Raw genomic sequence first — 16,725 nt, 5'->3', positions numbered from 1 at the left:
AATTTTTGAGAAGACATACATGCACAGTAGGATGTGTACATTCTGGCACAGAGCTGGTTCTATAAGGGTACCTACAATAATAGAGTCACTGGGTTGGGATGGTTAGTCTGGCCTGCATCCCAATAAATCCAACAAAATAGGCCGCTGCCTTCCAAAACACGCCATATGACTCTTTCAAAAACAACTCTGATGAGTGTTTTATGATGGTAATGTTAGAGGACTAAACCTATTTGTTTATAATTAGGGGAAGACTGTGGTCATGGTTTTAAGGAACCAGCAAAGGAGAATCTCAAAGGAGATGGGAAGGCAATTACATGGTATTGGTGAAACAATGAAATACAATCCAGGAAATCCAGTTGGAGCTACAGATTAATGCATTTAAAAGCTTATCAAGTGCCACACAGCGGTTTGTAATACTCACAGACAGGATTTTACAAGTCTGGAAAGTTATCACAGCAGCGACTGTTTTGTCTTTCATCACGGCAATCATGAGATAAACAGCAGAAACACAGCATATAAAATGAAATGTGTGTTTGCATGTATGTGATTGGCCAATGTAGCACCTTGCTGGATAATGTTGCGTTGCATTGCAGCAAAAGTTGAACCAGGTTCAACTATTTGCTGGACCAACTGGACCAACCCTCTGCATTGGTATCCCTGCTGCTTCAATGCACTGCTCCCATTCAAATGAATGAGAGGGCTGCGTTTTTCAGACTTTTTATAACAAAGTGATGCTACTTCTGGAATTTCTACAGAGAGAGGACAGTCATTATCTACATTACAGCAAGAAGTTGCCTGTTAGAAAAATGACTGGCTAAAATACCAGTCATTTTTAGAATTTGAACAATTAACAATGATTTTATTTTTCTGGTGCATCCACAGGTCAGCTGGGTAGCTGGAGTTTCTTGCTCCCACTTTTCACAACCCACATTCTTCCTCTGAAGTAACTACAGAGTAGCAGGCTGCAAAACTTGCTGTTAGCTATGGTTGAACTCAGAACAGTCTGATATTTATTTGCTTACTAGTGTTAAATGGTTTGCAGCTGTAGGCCAGCTGACAGATTTAATAAGAGTGCCAAGGTGGGCTGTGGGAGAAGATGTGTAAATTATTGCCTCTTTGGAAACCTCTCTTATTTAATAACTCACACAAATCAATATACAGTGCTCATATGCTCGCTGATGCATTGCATAGGATTTGGAAACAAAAACAAAACAGGATCATGTTTTATGAAATCTTTCTGAGTAAATACATTTAATTCTGTCAGCAGAATCCCTCTCTGTTTTCAAAAATCAAGGACCTACCTCTTCCAAGTGTACTTACTCCACTAATATGCTCTCTCTCTCTCTGTCTCTCTCTCCATGCATGCCATTTACTATGCACTTATGTGTTAATTCATGGACCTCCAACCTTGACCTCCTACCGTTGGATGGATTATACCTCATTTGTGTGGCACTTTGGAGAAAAGCGTCTGTCAAATAAAAAATGTAAAAGAAAAATGTAAATGTAGTTGCTGCTGACTGACAATTATTGGCCCAATTACAATAATAAAGGGGTTTTAACCTGAGTTTCAAGACAACATTCAGGAAATTGAATGTGATGAATGAACATGTGTTGATGATGTTAAATGCTACCAAAGTAAAGAAACTGATCTTACAAAGGGTTAGGACAGAGTTTATGTCAGGATGGGACAACAAAATCCCACTCAAATCCTGCTAATAAATACAAAAAAAGTCTAGGCTTTTTATATTGGCGTCTGTGTCTCCTATCAGCAGCCAGATGCAAATACGCAGAGAATGAGGACATTGGAGCAGTTAGCTAGCAGGTGGCAGCCTCCTCTGGAGAGCTGGCGCAGGGCAGGTGAATCCCAGAAAAAGAATTAACTTCCCTTACATCTCGTCAGCCGCTACCTTCCCCGCCACTGGCTCCAATAAAATAGAGCAAGCCTCATCTAATCAAGGCAGTTTAAACCTGAATTCATTATTAAAAGCTCCTCTGAAGTTAGCGGCAGCATTTAACCACTTTGTACTTCATCATCATCTGGACCCGACTGTTAGATGCGCCCGTGAGGGGGAGGGAGAACAGGAGAGAGAAGGTGAGAGAAGAGAGGCAGATGGAGGATTTCAACCTTGGCAGTCATGGAGCAATTTTCTAAAAAAAAAAAAATAAAATCTCAAAAAATAACACCTTTCAACTTTCTTTTCATCTCCAGCAAAAAACAATCTTACCCAGCATAGGGAATGAAGGCACCCTGAACACCTTCATTGTCTGACAAAGTATGCATGTATGGGGAATTGCCCAGCTTGGGATAATTCATCAAAGGGCCATCTTTAATTATTTACACTTTCCTCTACATATTGAACATGTTTCTCTTTCTCATCATGAATATTTCATCACTCTTCCTCCCTGCAAGACATTTCATCAGAATTAAACAAAGTGACGTTAAGCTTTACTCGCACGGCATCTGCAGCAAATTAAAACTCTAATCGGGACGGCATGACAGGTTTTTGATGCGTTTGGTTAGTGGTCAGGCATGCTGCTTCAGAGATACACTAACTTAAGTGTATTGTAAATTCACTAAAGCCTTGATCTCTCACATACGACTCAGGGGTTTGGTTAGAAGTTATCTCAGCATGAAATGAAGTGTAAAATGGAGAAAGCATGACCATTTATGGGTAAGATACATAGTAAAAAACATGCTAGGTTCCCAAGCATTTTGATAACAAAGTCCACATGATTGGTATGTGTTACATGTCAAGTCAGCTTCAAACTAACCCAAGAATCCTAAAATTCTGCCTCATGATTTTTTAGAAGCAGTTGGAAACTGTAAGACAAGGACTCACAATAAGACTTTCTCAATTCTCATTTGAGCAATGTAATTGGAGCAAACACTACTATTTAGGAAGATGCACCATGTGAGCAAAGTATAATCTAAAAGATTAGTTAAAGCTAGATTTTAACATAAAGTTGTCACCCAAGTCAGTACCTCAAGACATACAGTATGTTAGTGGTGCAAAACCCAAACAAAAGTAGCTATTTATAAAATCAATAATGCAAACTGACTTTTAGGTCCACAGTCCCTTGGAAGTTGTCCACCAGCTGATTACAAAGGCAAATCACTTGAAGTCTTTTTTCCTCTTGCTTTGAACCAAAAAAGTGAAACTCTATTGGGAAAAATCTAGATGATTTCACTGTTGGCAGATTTTTATTCATTTTTAAGTTAAATTTTAGAGATTTAAAGGCTAAATGTAAGACTAAAGGTAAGATAAGGTGGACATTTTGAGTGATTCAGATCAACAGGCACGCATTCTTTCATGACCCTGCCTTTATATGAATTAAATAATAACACATTTTATAGCACCAGGTCGTGAGCCCTTTTTAGCAGCCATTTCACAGATACAGATGAGTGATACAAACCCAGATGTATCTTGAGAAAATATGGCATGTTTTTACAGAGCACAACACAATATTTATACTGCAGATATTGAGTGTTTCAGTCATTTCTTATGTGTATTGTATGTCCTGTCCTCAAAACCTATTTCAGCTGGAAAGAAGCAATCAGGCTTCAAGTATGGTGCTGAATTCCGACCTCATTCACACAGAGGTCACAGCTGTGTAACACACACTAAATGCATATAGACATATACATTAAATTTATGCTGGTGTGGACACAAGAGTGTGTACATGTGAGCATGTGTTCAGCACATAGAAAACCCTATAGACAAGGCAAGGCAAGGTAGCTTATTTTGTGTAGCATATTTCATACACTAGGGCAATCCAAAGTGCTTTACAGAGTAGTAAAAATGCAGTAAATGTAAAAGATCTACAGTTAAAAAGTGCAAAAGTACAGACAAGAGATACAACAGATAAAATACTTAACAGTGCACACAACTAATACTCTCACATTTAGATGCACATTGTGAGTGAGCCCATATGTTTTTCTCTATGTTTTCTTATCCCCCCGAGTTCCTGAGTCTACTCTTGATCTGATCTGATCTCACTGCCGAGGCCATACGAGAATCATAGATTATTCTCTGAGTCAAAAACCTCATCATCCACAGACGGATGGATGAGAATCATACAGGGTAAAGCTCTGTCCCAGCATATAGTCTTCACTCATGCGTAAGTAAACAGAAAATGAAAATGAAAATACGTACTTGCTCATGTCAGCTCTGTTGGGATCCTGAACAGAAGCAACTAAAATGAAGGCTATTTAAAAGCTACTTTGAAAAGTTTTTAGCCATTACAAGGTAAAGTAGGCGGTCTGAGATAGGAAAGTGATCAGACTCAAGGCTTGTCTCATATCATCTGGGAGGTTGTTTCAGGTCTGTGTTGCATGATAAGAAAACACTGCCTCACTGTGTTTTGTTCTAACTCTTGAGACAACCAGTAGAAGAAGGTTCATATGGCACAAGCATGTCAGAGATGTATTTGGGCCCAGAGTCACACAGTAATTTGTAGACAAGCAGCAAAATTTTGATATCAATTCTCTCAGTGACTGGTAGCCGATGTAAGGATTTCAGCACTGGTGTAATGTGGTCTTAAATCCTGGTTTTCATCAGGGTTCTAAATAAATTGGAGTTGCCGAAGAGCTTTTTTTGAAAGCCCTGTTGCAGTAATCCAATCTACTGGAAATAAAGGCATGGGTAAGCCTTACTAGTTCTTGCTTGGACATTATTCCTCTGACTCTTGCAATATTTTTAGATGCTAGTAAGCTGACAAAGTTACTGATTTGATGTGGGTATTGAAATTTAAATCTGAGTCCAGGATAACGCCAAGATTTCTGGCTTGACTCTTAGAGACAGAGAATCAAGGTGCTGCTAGCATGTACTTGCATTAATAATCTGTTGTTGCTGTGAATTTCTATGTCGCCTCACGGTCCCAGTGTCTCGAATCCATCGAAATCCACTATGGACTCATTATGCCAAGATGTTGGAAAAATTTACAAGAAGTCGCCATGCTCCAGGCGAAGATTTTTACACTGGGAACTGGGAAAGAACTTCATGAGACACTCCACATAACAACCTGTGGTAAGACGGCTAAGTCTGGGGCTCATAGGGAACTTGTTACTAAGCAGCTCACAGAGAACTAATCCAAGTGTAAAGACTGTGAACTCTACAATCTGGTTTAAAACCTAAAATCTCTGCCCATGAGATGCTTAGGGCAACACAAACATGTACGCTGATGCTCTCGATGTTGCCCAGTGGTGATGAAAGTTAAATTTTGGTTAATTTGGGGACATTTACTCTTCGGTACATGAACTGCAATGACTGACAAATGAAACACATGTAGAGACGACAACAATGATAATCAACTGATAATTAATGGGGTTAAATTATAATAATTTATATTCATGCTTTTGCTTTCTTTGTGGAAATACATTTACTGTAGTTGAATCTATCCTAAGAACAAGTTTAGATGACATTTATGTCCTTCAAGATAGTCACTATGTTAGATTAGGTGATTGTAGTCCTGCTCAGAGACAGTTACAACCCCAACCAATCATAGCTTTCTGTCTCAGGATGTGCATGACTTTGACTGAGGTCCTGCCTGAAGGTAGTCAGGCTGGAGGGACTAAAGGAGCATAAGGGACAAACTTTTGGGATCAGGAATGTTCACATAATGCCATCCGAAACCTCACAGATTATGACATATGTTGTCAATCTTGCAATACAATACATTATCTAGTATTTCCAACGGGGCCTCATGAGGTGTAGTAGATGTAGAGTTGTCACATCCAATTGTTCCATTTCCACTGTGACACACTACACTGGATAAAATGACAAACTGTCATGCCAAGTACTTATTTTTTTTGTCATGTCAGATGCTTATTTTTGTCTCCAACACCCCATATCTGTTGGATCAAGCAATTTAAGGGCTGATTATGATTGATTACACAATATGAACCAAACTTAAGTCTTTTACTCTTTATTTTTATTGCACACATCTAAATTTGTATGATCAATGTACAACCTCAATAGCAGGAATCTATATATTGTAGATTTTCTGATGTTCAGTTCAGTATGATCGTTTACATTTCATTTTCCAAGTAATCCACAGCAAAGTTTGGTGAAAGTGCATCACTCGACATGCATGACATCCCGGTACTATACTCTTGTCACAGAAAGCAGCAATAAGCACCGCTTTATTGCGTGCAATTGTCATGTCAGTGTTGCTAATATAAGCATAAACCATGTCCTCGGGCCTTGTCAAAGTACCCTTGAGGGATCCTGAAACACAACTAAGAGAACATGCTCTTTTAAACATGTCACTTTAGCATCATTTAATGAAAAACATCCTGCCACAGAGTATCTATCAAAACAATCCGTCACCAGTCAGGGTGCCTGTAAGCCCGAGAAGAGCGAGTGTGACTGATAGGTGGGCTGATGTAATTCTGTTGCTTCCACAGCCATGGAGATGGGCTGTTAATCTGGATTTAGGTTTCAGGGCCACTGTCTGGCTGAAACCTAGTTTCATCAAGTGGCTCAACATGGAGACCTCAGACTGCACCAGAAGATCTTCTGGGGCTTGGACCTGACAATCATGTAATAATGTACAGTAAAAAAAAACAGGATCTACTGACTGTATCATTCTTTTTTCTTTTTTTTCTTTTTCTTCCTATATTATTAAGGACATAACATACAAGAAATACATACCCAATGCCTTCTCATCATTAAACAAACCTGTCTGGGGTCTTTCTCATGACTACATTGAGTCATCTAGTCTTATTTTTACCAACATGAATAATCCTATTTTTGTTTTTTCTCGATACATTGTTTTTCAATCTGTTTTAATTTTAGATTTTATTGAGGGTGACTATAAAACATCTGCCATGGGATTACAAATAATAAAAAAACAAATTCTTTGCTGAATGTGACACATTTAAAACAATGTTTCTAAATGTGCAATGTCTCTTTTAAAGAAAACAACAACAAAAATAAAACTAGATATACTGTGTATGCACAAAAACAACATGAACAGGGCAGGGGAGCCATTTTTGTTTAACTCACTCAACGTTCAAAAGTTACCTCACAGCACAAAATAAAAATAGGTGATGCAGCAATTTAAAAACAAGCCAGTTGAAAATATAACCACACTGACAGAAATATTCCCAGTCCTCTTTTTCTATTTCTAATTCCATTTCACTTTCTATGAAGCAAGAAGCATTACTGATCATAACTTGTAATCTTAAGAGGGGTGACGAATAAGGGCACGGATACGATTTCCAGTTCGCTTAATCCAAGTGACATAATCGCTGAGACAACACCTGACATTTTGCCCTGCAGTTCATAGGTCACTTGGCTCCTGGTTTCTGTAACGGTATCATCTCTCTCAGGTCTGTGCCTCATTCTGCAGCTTGTAGCATTGGGACAGCTTAAGATTTTGTGAAGTCCAACAGATTTAGACATGTCAATCATGCTTTCAAAGTGACATTTTGCTGGAAATAAAACGCCTTAACTATCATATCCTCCTTGTTGTCAAATCTGGGCTTTTGACTGATGAAATAGAATATCACCAAATACCACCAAAGCAACACTGAACCAGGATCCAGAATTCAAGGTTCTACAAGTTAAAGCACCATTCATTGACTTGAAAGTACTTCCAAAGGTTGAATTGGCAAGAAACCGGTTGTACCAGTTGAATCATGGATCAAAGATGAAAAAAATATGTTGGAAAATATCAGCGCCCTTGAAAAAAAAAGTCCAAGGTGCAAGTCTTTACAAGTAGAGATGTATACTATGACTCTCAATGAGCATTTAGGCATGAAAGATCCAATCAACAAGTTTAAAATGATGTTCTATATGGTGCTAATGACTGAGCTTTGAGGGAACCAGATAATACATTTGAGCAGTCTACAGGTATGATTTGCACCTTTGACTGACTTCTTCTCCATATGCAAAAGCAGCTAAAGGCTTATGGGTATTGTAGTATTTAAAGCCATTCGCTATACCTAATAGGATTTTAGGATTTTTAGGAAGTTGAAGTCATTAAAGCTAATAGCCGTAACATAACCCTATAACATTGTTAAATTATCCAGGACTCACCTATGTTTCTCTGTTGAAGAGCATTTAGGATATTATTCAAAGAAAACTAAACACTGCTGGAAGTTCCTGCCACTTTGCAACTCTATCAGCCAAAGCAAACCTTTGAGAGAGCACCATGGCCCAGTGTGGGATATAATCTATGTCCATCTTAATTTTGTGACCCACAAAGACAGGAGCAGCATCAATATGAGCAAACAGATGGCCTGCTATACTTAAATTAATAAAATTCTCTCCGTTTCTGAGCACAAGCCAACACAGGCAATTCAGTAATACCGCATAACACATTCACACATAATGGATAGTTAATGTGAAAATGATGGCATTTTCAAATCAAAGCAGCGTGTGGGTGGTAGAATGGAGGGGATGGGAGGGTGAAGGGTGTTTAGGATTATCGAACGAGTCGGCTATTCTGTAGCGGCAGAACTTTCTCAGGCGAGCAGGAGAAGGAGTGACATTTTCCCTGGGATATCTATCAGCGAGGCTTAATGGTTTTCATGAGCACTTGCCGGAGAAATGGCATTCTTTTTCTTTTAATGGTTAATTAATAAATGAACGGATGGTGATGAATGGCCCCTATTTTTTCTGCTGGTAATGAAAAGATACACATTTTTTCCCCCCCGTGTTTCTAATTATCAGAGGGAACAGTCCCTGGTGTCTGGTGTAATCTGGGGACGTTCTCATTATCATGGACACAAAAGGAGCAGCCGTACCTTTTCAGTCCAACAGACAGAAGCCACAGCAGCTGTAATGGGGTGATTTTATTTATCAATTATTTTATAGATGGCTACCATCATGTAATTATCAATAATTTAATAAATGGTGGCCACCATGTAAATCACACATCACAACAGACTAAATAATGAGAGAATAGCAACAGTGTTCAACCTCAAATACCATTACAGGATCATTTAGGTCAGTGCAAATTAATTCATTGCACTCAACAATTTTCATATATCATATCTAATGGGTCTAGACCTTGACATTAAGTACTATAATATCATGGCAATATGAATGTAATTGTAATGGTAAATTAACCTGCAGGAGACAGTATATGATGTTTGTGTCACCTGAATTTCATCAGCTGCACTACTGACTTGTCAAACTTTTTCCCACTGGAGACATGAGGCCAGACTGTTAAAAATATAAACCACTCCCGTTACTGTGAGACTGTCTATCGGCCCGAGCCAGTATCAGAGACATGAACACCACAGGCAGAAGGAAGTCCAGCACATAATGTGACACCATTTTGAGAGCAGAGAGATTTATCATGGAGAAAGCTGTGTCTATATGTACGTGTGTGTGTGTGTGTGTGTGTGTGTGTGTGTGTGTGTGTGTGTGTCTGTGTCTGTGTCTGTGTGTCTGTCATTGATCGCTGCATGAAAATCCCCTGTAGCACCAATCAATAGCATGTGTGCATGGCATGGCTTGAGTCAAGGACAGAGACGGTAAAACAAATGGTAAATAGAAGAATCAGCATCCATTAACAAATGCATTACAAAGCATTTCTTTTAAATTATTCCAGATGCAACAAATGATCAGTTTATCTGGGTCTCAGTTTGCATTTTGGTGCCACAGCTTCATCATCAAGAGGGCTTACAGTAATTAATCAGCACCTCTGCATGGCAACTTTGTCGCTTGGAGGTTGAAGTAAGTAAACAACACCACTTAGTGTACATATGAGTGCATGCATGCACCTGTGACAAGCCATCTATTAAAATGACTTGACATAATAAAAACATAAAGAACAATGTGCAGCAGCATTTGAACCAAGGAATCTTCACACAATTCACTTTATCACTCCAGTCTAACCTTGACTTGAGCCAAAAGTGAGTTTTGGTTTGGGTACAATGTATCACTGCAGCCCACATCCACTGGAAACAGCCCTCAAATTCACTTGATTTATAAATGCATGATGAAGCAGCGAGGCATTTCAACACTCTTCCCTCAGGCTAAGTTATTGTTCTTAGTTGATCTTACTCTCCAACATTACAGAAATAACATGACTTTAATAATCACACTTAAACATGTGATTACCTTTTTAAAAAAAATAACATCACAACATGTAACTATTTTGATGTTGATCATAAACCTTATTGGGCCATAGGAGCTCGTTACAGCTAGCTGAACCAACTAACTGACAAGATAAGACAGATGTATGACATTCCTTATCCACTTTATGTGATGCTAACATCACCGTACTCAACAAAATCATCAAATTCCATACAAACATTTTCTTTCAAGACCAAAGCTGTAACTGAGTGCATGCACCACCATTTTAGACTCATTCTACATTGCTGAAAAGAGAGCCCTGCTTACTACGGCTCCAGCACATGATGCAGCAAGGAAAGAGTTTAACCATCCACATAAAGACTGATTATCGACCCTTTGCAATAGTTCAGATGGCCTTGCTGTACTAATCAATGCTATTGATCACACTTCTCCAATTCAAAGCCTACAGGAGTGTCAAATATACAATTTCCAAAACAGGATGGTGGTACATGTCAATTCTAAACCAAATGGTCTGGAAGAAAGTGCAATATCTCAGCATTGTCAGAAACAACTCAAAGTGTCAGTCTTAATGATAAAGAACCAACCAATTGACAAGTATTTGACATACTTTGGCGCATGAAAAGGCAACACACCTGTGGAATGTCATTCAAGAGTTTGCCCATTAATCTGTTCAACCAAGCCCTCACAGGACAAATGACCTCAAAGTTTTCAAAGGCCAACAATGTTGTACTTTGTTGTCCATTGATTTTCCAAGCCATAAAACAAAAAATGACTCACGTGTTTTGCGGTAGCTGTGCGTACGCGTGGTGAGCGTGGTGGAGACCGTCTCAGTTGTAGTATGCTCCGGGGTCCACATCTGTGTAGAGTCATGGAGTACAGTTGGATTGGACGGAGAAGGGCTAGATGTTGCCGCTCCAATTATGAAGGTCGTCCGTGGTGGTGCAGTGGATGTAGTAAAACCCGAAGGTCCACGTCCGTTATGATTTACAGGATTCCGAGGGGTTACTTGGCTACCTGAGGCTCCACCTCCTCTAGGGTTTATAGTAGTGGTGGTAGCTGTGGATCGAGTTCTACCTTTCGATACAGTTACAGTTCTAGGCGTGGGGTTCCCGCCATCAACTGTAGGAGTAGTTGTGGTGGTGGTAGTATCGGGACTTTTGGGGATCCCGCTTGGCTTGGAGAGGAAGATAGGATCCTGGCCTATTCGATTAGCATCCACCAGGTCTGTTGGCACATAATCCCGCACTGTACCGACGACAATCCATTTCAGCAGCATCAGGCTCAATCCAAGGCCAATGAAACCGATAAGTAAGGGGACCACACACAGCCATGTCTGCTGTCGAGGCCAAAGTGCACAGCGAAGGGGACCCTGATCCTGGGCCTGGCCTTCGCCACGACCTCCTGAAGCCCCTGGACCCTCAGGTTCCTCCAGGATCACTGCCCCGGATACGGATGCACCAGAACACTCACTCATCCTTCCCTGCCGTCCTTTATGGCTCATTGAGGGTTAACCTTGTGATAGGCATCGGTACCACATGGCAAAAAGGTTCCCGACAATGCCGGACATTGAGAAGAGACAAAGGGGTAGGTGGATAAATGGACCTTACAAAATTACACGCTCAACACGTACACAAATATGTAATCCAAGGATTGAGAGGAGGGGAGGGGTGCAGGAGATACATGCAGACACGCAATCACAAACACACAAGCACACACACACACTCAGCGACACCCAGTGAGAAATGGGAGAGCTGGCATAGACGGATAATCACTCGATTAGTCCGCGTTTAGTCCTGCCCAACTCTTGATGTCCAGCTGAAGCAACAGTGAACTTCAAGAACGTTCACAGCAGGGAAAGCCAGAGGAGAGGAAGAAGTAGTGATGCCTCTAACGGGGAGAAAGAGGGACAAAGAGAGAGACGGAAGGGAGAGATGGTTGGGAAGGAACGGCTTTACATCTGTGCATGTGAGAAATTTGTGGCATCAGTGTTCGGATGCCACTGCAGCAAAAATCCACAGCTATTTCTACTTAACATGCATGTATGTCCCTTCCATGTACAATCCACGGTGGGATGGTATTGTCTTTTTGGGAGTGAAACTTGCTGGGTGGGTCTTGTTGCTTCCCCACCCTGTGCAGGACCAAAAAAAAAATTTTAAAAAATGTTTCCTGATGCAGCCCCAACAGCTTTAGCCGAGTCAGCGTCCCTCAGCTCCCAAAATCCGTTTCTTTTGTAACTGAAACAGAGTGATAGAAAAGAGATCTGTCGTTTATGCGTCTGTCGAACACTCTCCTGGGATTATCCACTATCCTTGTCGACCGTTGCTTTTCAATCAGCCTCTCCTTTTTTGAGGACTTCTGATATATCACTCTCTGGATTGAAACCTACTTTGCTTCCTTTATGTGTACTCTAAATTCCAGTGAGGCAAAAAATAAAGCGGTAGAATCCAATTAATTTTCCACATCCAGTCAAAAAGCAACACTTCAGATGAGAACAGAGAGAGGGAGGGAGGGGGGTGAGGAGGGGGAAGAGAATGAGGGGTGTTGTCGCACAGTGGTATCACAGGGCGGATAAATCTGCAACTGCGACGCGTGATCCTTCTCCTTCTCCAGCCGGCTGTGGATCAGATTTCCCCAAGCTGTCCGCTCAGCGCCCTGCTGTCTCAGTATACTGTCCGTTAATACTGCAGCAAGCACTTATAAAGCCTCTTCTCATCTATTTGCAGGGAACATTCCGCCACATAGGGATAAAATGAGAGAGGAAAAGAGAGAGAATGAGGGAGTGGATGAATATGATTGAAACAGAAAGAGCAGAAAGCAAGAGATAAGAGCAAAAAACAAACAAGAGGTTGCAATGTTTAAAAATATCCCACTGATTTTGTCTTCTCTCTTTCTGAGTGGTGTTTTTTCCTCAGTCCCTGAAAGCCTCTGCTCTTTCGAGTCAGCCTGTGATATGTTGGTCGGGTTGCTGGGATCCTCTGCTCGTCCTTTCCTCCAGGATGCTTTCTTGGAGATGATTAGAATTGTGCGCCCCGCGCAGGGATGAGAACTTGCAACCGCAGCAGCAGAGGCTCCCTCACCCCCTGTGGGGTTAGCAACATCCGACGATGCAGCTGTCTTTACCTGTGGTGATTGTGATGCAGACGCACATACAGCTGCCTCCCTGAGCTGCCGCCGCTAAGAGACAGAGAACGAATGAGAGGGGGGAAAAAACGCAGGCACAGACAGAGCGGAGTGTGCACAATGGTAGAGTGAGGGAAGAGAGATAGAGAGAGGGAGAGAGGGAGAGAGGCAGGCAGGCAGGCAGGGAGGGAGGGAGGGAGGGAGGAGAGAAAGAGGCTGCACCTGCTAGATGCACCAGCGCTGGGAAGCTTGCCCACCTCCGTTAGCAGGGAGGGGAGTGAGTCAAGATGCACAGTGCATACAGAAAACAGGAAAAACATGGAAAAGGGGAGTGGAGGTGTGTATACAGATAAAGATAATGAGAGTGGGAGGAGGGGGGGGTTGCAGGGGAGGAGGGGGCTCTGCAGCGGCAGATGAGGCAGTTACCAGCGAGAAGCCTGAGTCCCAGACGGATCAGAGCAGAGGCACAGTGCAGGAGCCGTCACTCACTCACTCGACCCCGCCCACTGCAAAGCATCAGACGAGAGACTGGGAAAAAGGATGGAAGGAGAGATGGATATTCCAAACATTTTCCATGTTCATTATTTATCTGGATACACCGGAACTTATGAATTCAAGGGAATGAAAAACTGTCTCTTATTTGAGTGCAAAACTGTAGTCCTTTCAAAGGTCCTCTGAACTCATGAATACATAGTTTTATATTGTAGTACACTATTGCTTCCTTATTTATTCTGTTGTTTAAGGATCCACCCTTGTATACATTTACTATCATCTTTGAATTTTATAACATTTTTTAAAAAAATCAGTTTTCACAGGGGGGCTGGACTTTAAACATAGTTGAAAATGTATACTTTTACAGGGTAAAAATGCCAAAAGCACTATGTGGCTAGAGAACCCATCATATTAAGACAACGCTTAACAACCTGTGCTTTAATACAAAAACAGGGTTAATTACACAATCTCAACAGGAAAAAGGGTTCACTCGATGTCTGTGTCAGAGCGCATCACAGCGTAGCGCGAGCATTTTCAATACAAATTTAATGAACAAAAACAAGGATGTTGACGAAGCAAAAGCTGATTCATTTCTCCTAATTTCCACGACATAACATAACAAGCCTGAGTTTAAATGGGTTTGAAATCTATTTGTCCTGAGCAGCGTGAGCATCGTTGGCCTTATTCCACATCTCAGTGAACTTGGCCTCACAGCAGAGTTTCTTAACACACTCCGCAACTCTCACCACCTACAGTTTTTTTTTTTTTAAACCACTGAACTCACTGTTAGAAGAGCTGCAGGCGACTCTGTCCCGAGGACTTTCTCCTTTCATTCACTCAGGCATTTGCATGTGAGGTTTCTCTCTCGACGGCCAGCTGCACCAGCTGCGCCTTGCGTGCAGGGTGCATGGACCGATGGTGGTCAGTGAAGATATTCCTCAATACTGAGGATACATTTTCACACATCGCAGTATAGACGCACCAGGTGTTACACCGAGTCTCATAGCAGTCACTACACTTGTCAAGGATAGCAGAATACCACATCTGCCATTCACAAGTCTGGTACCACAATGACACAAAAGAACGACTCTTGTTCCAAAACAGACAGTCAGGGTACCACTGCAGAACTAGTTGATTAAGTCTCTCACTTCAAAGATCATCTGGAGGCTGAAGTTGTGGTCCCCTGACAGTCCAAGCTGGATGTGTCTTTATTTTGTCAGTTGAATTTGTTTTAACATTAAGCCATCTTTTTGCATATCCATCATCACCATACATATTATTTACTAATGCTAGCCCCCAAAATGCTTTGAATGGCAAGCTTGACCTTTTTGATTTGATGGTTGGCGGTCTTCCTCTTAGATTAAGCTGCTAAATCACAATTAAATTATGCACCAAAACAGGTTTTATCTGCATAATGTCAAATGTAAGCACAAATGCAAAACACACATATTTTTTATTTTTATTATAAAATTAATTTTGTCAGATGGAGGGTGCACTTTTTTTTTCTTCCACTCCCTTTCACTTTAAAATGTTTAAATAAATACAGAGAAATGTTGTACCTAACTTGGTTTAGTAATGTCTTATGCTCTGAAACAATCTACATGTGATATTGTCTCTTATATAGGTGCAACTTTTTTCTTTTTCAATATGTTCTTGAATTAAATTCTCCCAATCAGATAGTGTGAATAGCAAGTGCCTAGATATACATAAATAGATATCTTGTTTCTCCCGTATCTTATTGTATATTCTGCTCATTTAATAAAATCTCATTAAAAAAGACATGGATTTAAAGTTAGGGACAGTTGGGACAAAGGCAAAGAGAGAAAGAGAAATAATTGATATACCCACGAGGCAAGAGAAAATAGCATGGATGCAAAACAGACAGAAGACAAAAGATTGAATAATATTTTGAGTTTTGCATTGCTGCTTACTTTGAATATTACGCCAGTTTGAATGGCTGAACCTCAGTAGATCCAGCCTTGGTTCAAATCAATTTAACAGTGTACAGCAAAGTGTAAAACAACCTTTAAGATGCTTGTTGTAAAACCATGCGCCATTCCCTCTGTCTTGTGATAGCATCACAAAACAGACGCACACATAAAGTCATGCAGATAGCCATCTGCCTGTAGGAGAATCCTTCAGTTAGTCCTGTGGGGAAACTGAAGGGATGCTGTGGGCTTTCACACCTCCTTCTGTCTGCTGACACACAAATATATACAGCAAGCACAAGTTTGTTAAAGTAGGCATCACAACAATTGTAGTGGTTGGAAAGAATCGTCAATAATCACGCTGGCAAAAAGCCAAAGGGACGCAAATTAAATGCTAAGACATCAGCACTTCCAGCTTATCAAGAAGACACTTTTGATAACATAAAAAATATATGGCTGGACTGTAAAACTGATAGTTACAGTACCAGAAGATCTAAGTGTCTGTGTGAATTATGGAAACTCTGTATAATATTTTAAATCAGGTGTGCCATATTCAATATTCAGGAGAAATGGAATCGGATGCTAATACCTGTGGTTGAAATTATACATAATCATAAAACATAATCCCGTATTGGGGTGGATACTGAAATTTAGGTTGTAAATACTTTTATGTATTCAGCTTATATTTATTTATAGACAAAGTAAGAAGTGAATCAAAGGATGTAAAAATAAATAAATAAATGAATAATAATAATAAAAAAAACATTCTCAGATACCTGGAGTTGCAAACTATGCTGCTTTACCTCTGAATTGGAACACTTTTTAATTAACTTCAGAAATATCTGCTGACAAGATGAACCTTAACTGTACTTAATTATAATATATCATGGCCTGTGCTGGATTATGGACTAATTACTTGCTGTTACCTACAGTGAGAGCAGCCCATGCAGGGGAATCCAATGGTGAACAAGGTATGTCTTTGTCAGTTTTACTTTTTACAAGGGGGCTTGGTGGGGGGTTTGGCAGTGAAACTGGTTTCCTGATAAACAGCTCTTTGTTATAATGGTACAGTAAGGGAATTCTCTTTCCTTGGCATGACCTCTGATCTGAGGAAGCAGCTGACAAACTGGGCC

The 16,725-nt window shown here is 40.6% G+C and overlaps 1 protein-coding gene across 1 annotated transcript in view; it reads right to left on the bottom strand.

Annotated features, from left to right (window-relative positions):
- LOC121911458 (pro-neuregulin-3, membrane-bound isoform) overlaps positions 1-13,267 on the bottom strand; it is a 383,988-nt gene extending 370,721 nt beyond the window's left edge. The window contains exons 1-2 of the mRNA XM_042432965.1: positions 12,923-13,267; positions 10,830-12,765 (exon numbers count right to left, since the gene is read on the bottom strand). Of these exons, the coding sequence (XP_042288899.1) occupies positions 10,830-11,553 (724 nt within the window). The 5' untranslated portion in view covers positions 11,554-12,765; positions 12,923-13,267. The remainder of the gene's footprint in view (positions 1-10,829; positions 12,766-12,922) is intronic.
- Positions 13,268-16,725: the final 3,458 nt, after the last annotated feature.

This window comes from Thunnus maccoyii, chromosome 14, assembly GCF_910596095.1.
Source record: "Thunnus maccoyii chromosome 14, fThuMac1.1, whole genome shotgun sequence".
Taxonomy (NCBI): Eukaryota; Metazoa; Chordata; class Actinopteri; order Scombriformes; family Scombridae; genus Thunnus; species Thunnus maccoyii.
Note: the sequence above shows the minus strand (reverse complement) of the source record. Positions and strands in the feature narration are given on the sequence as shown.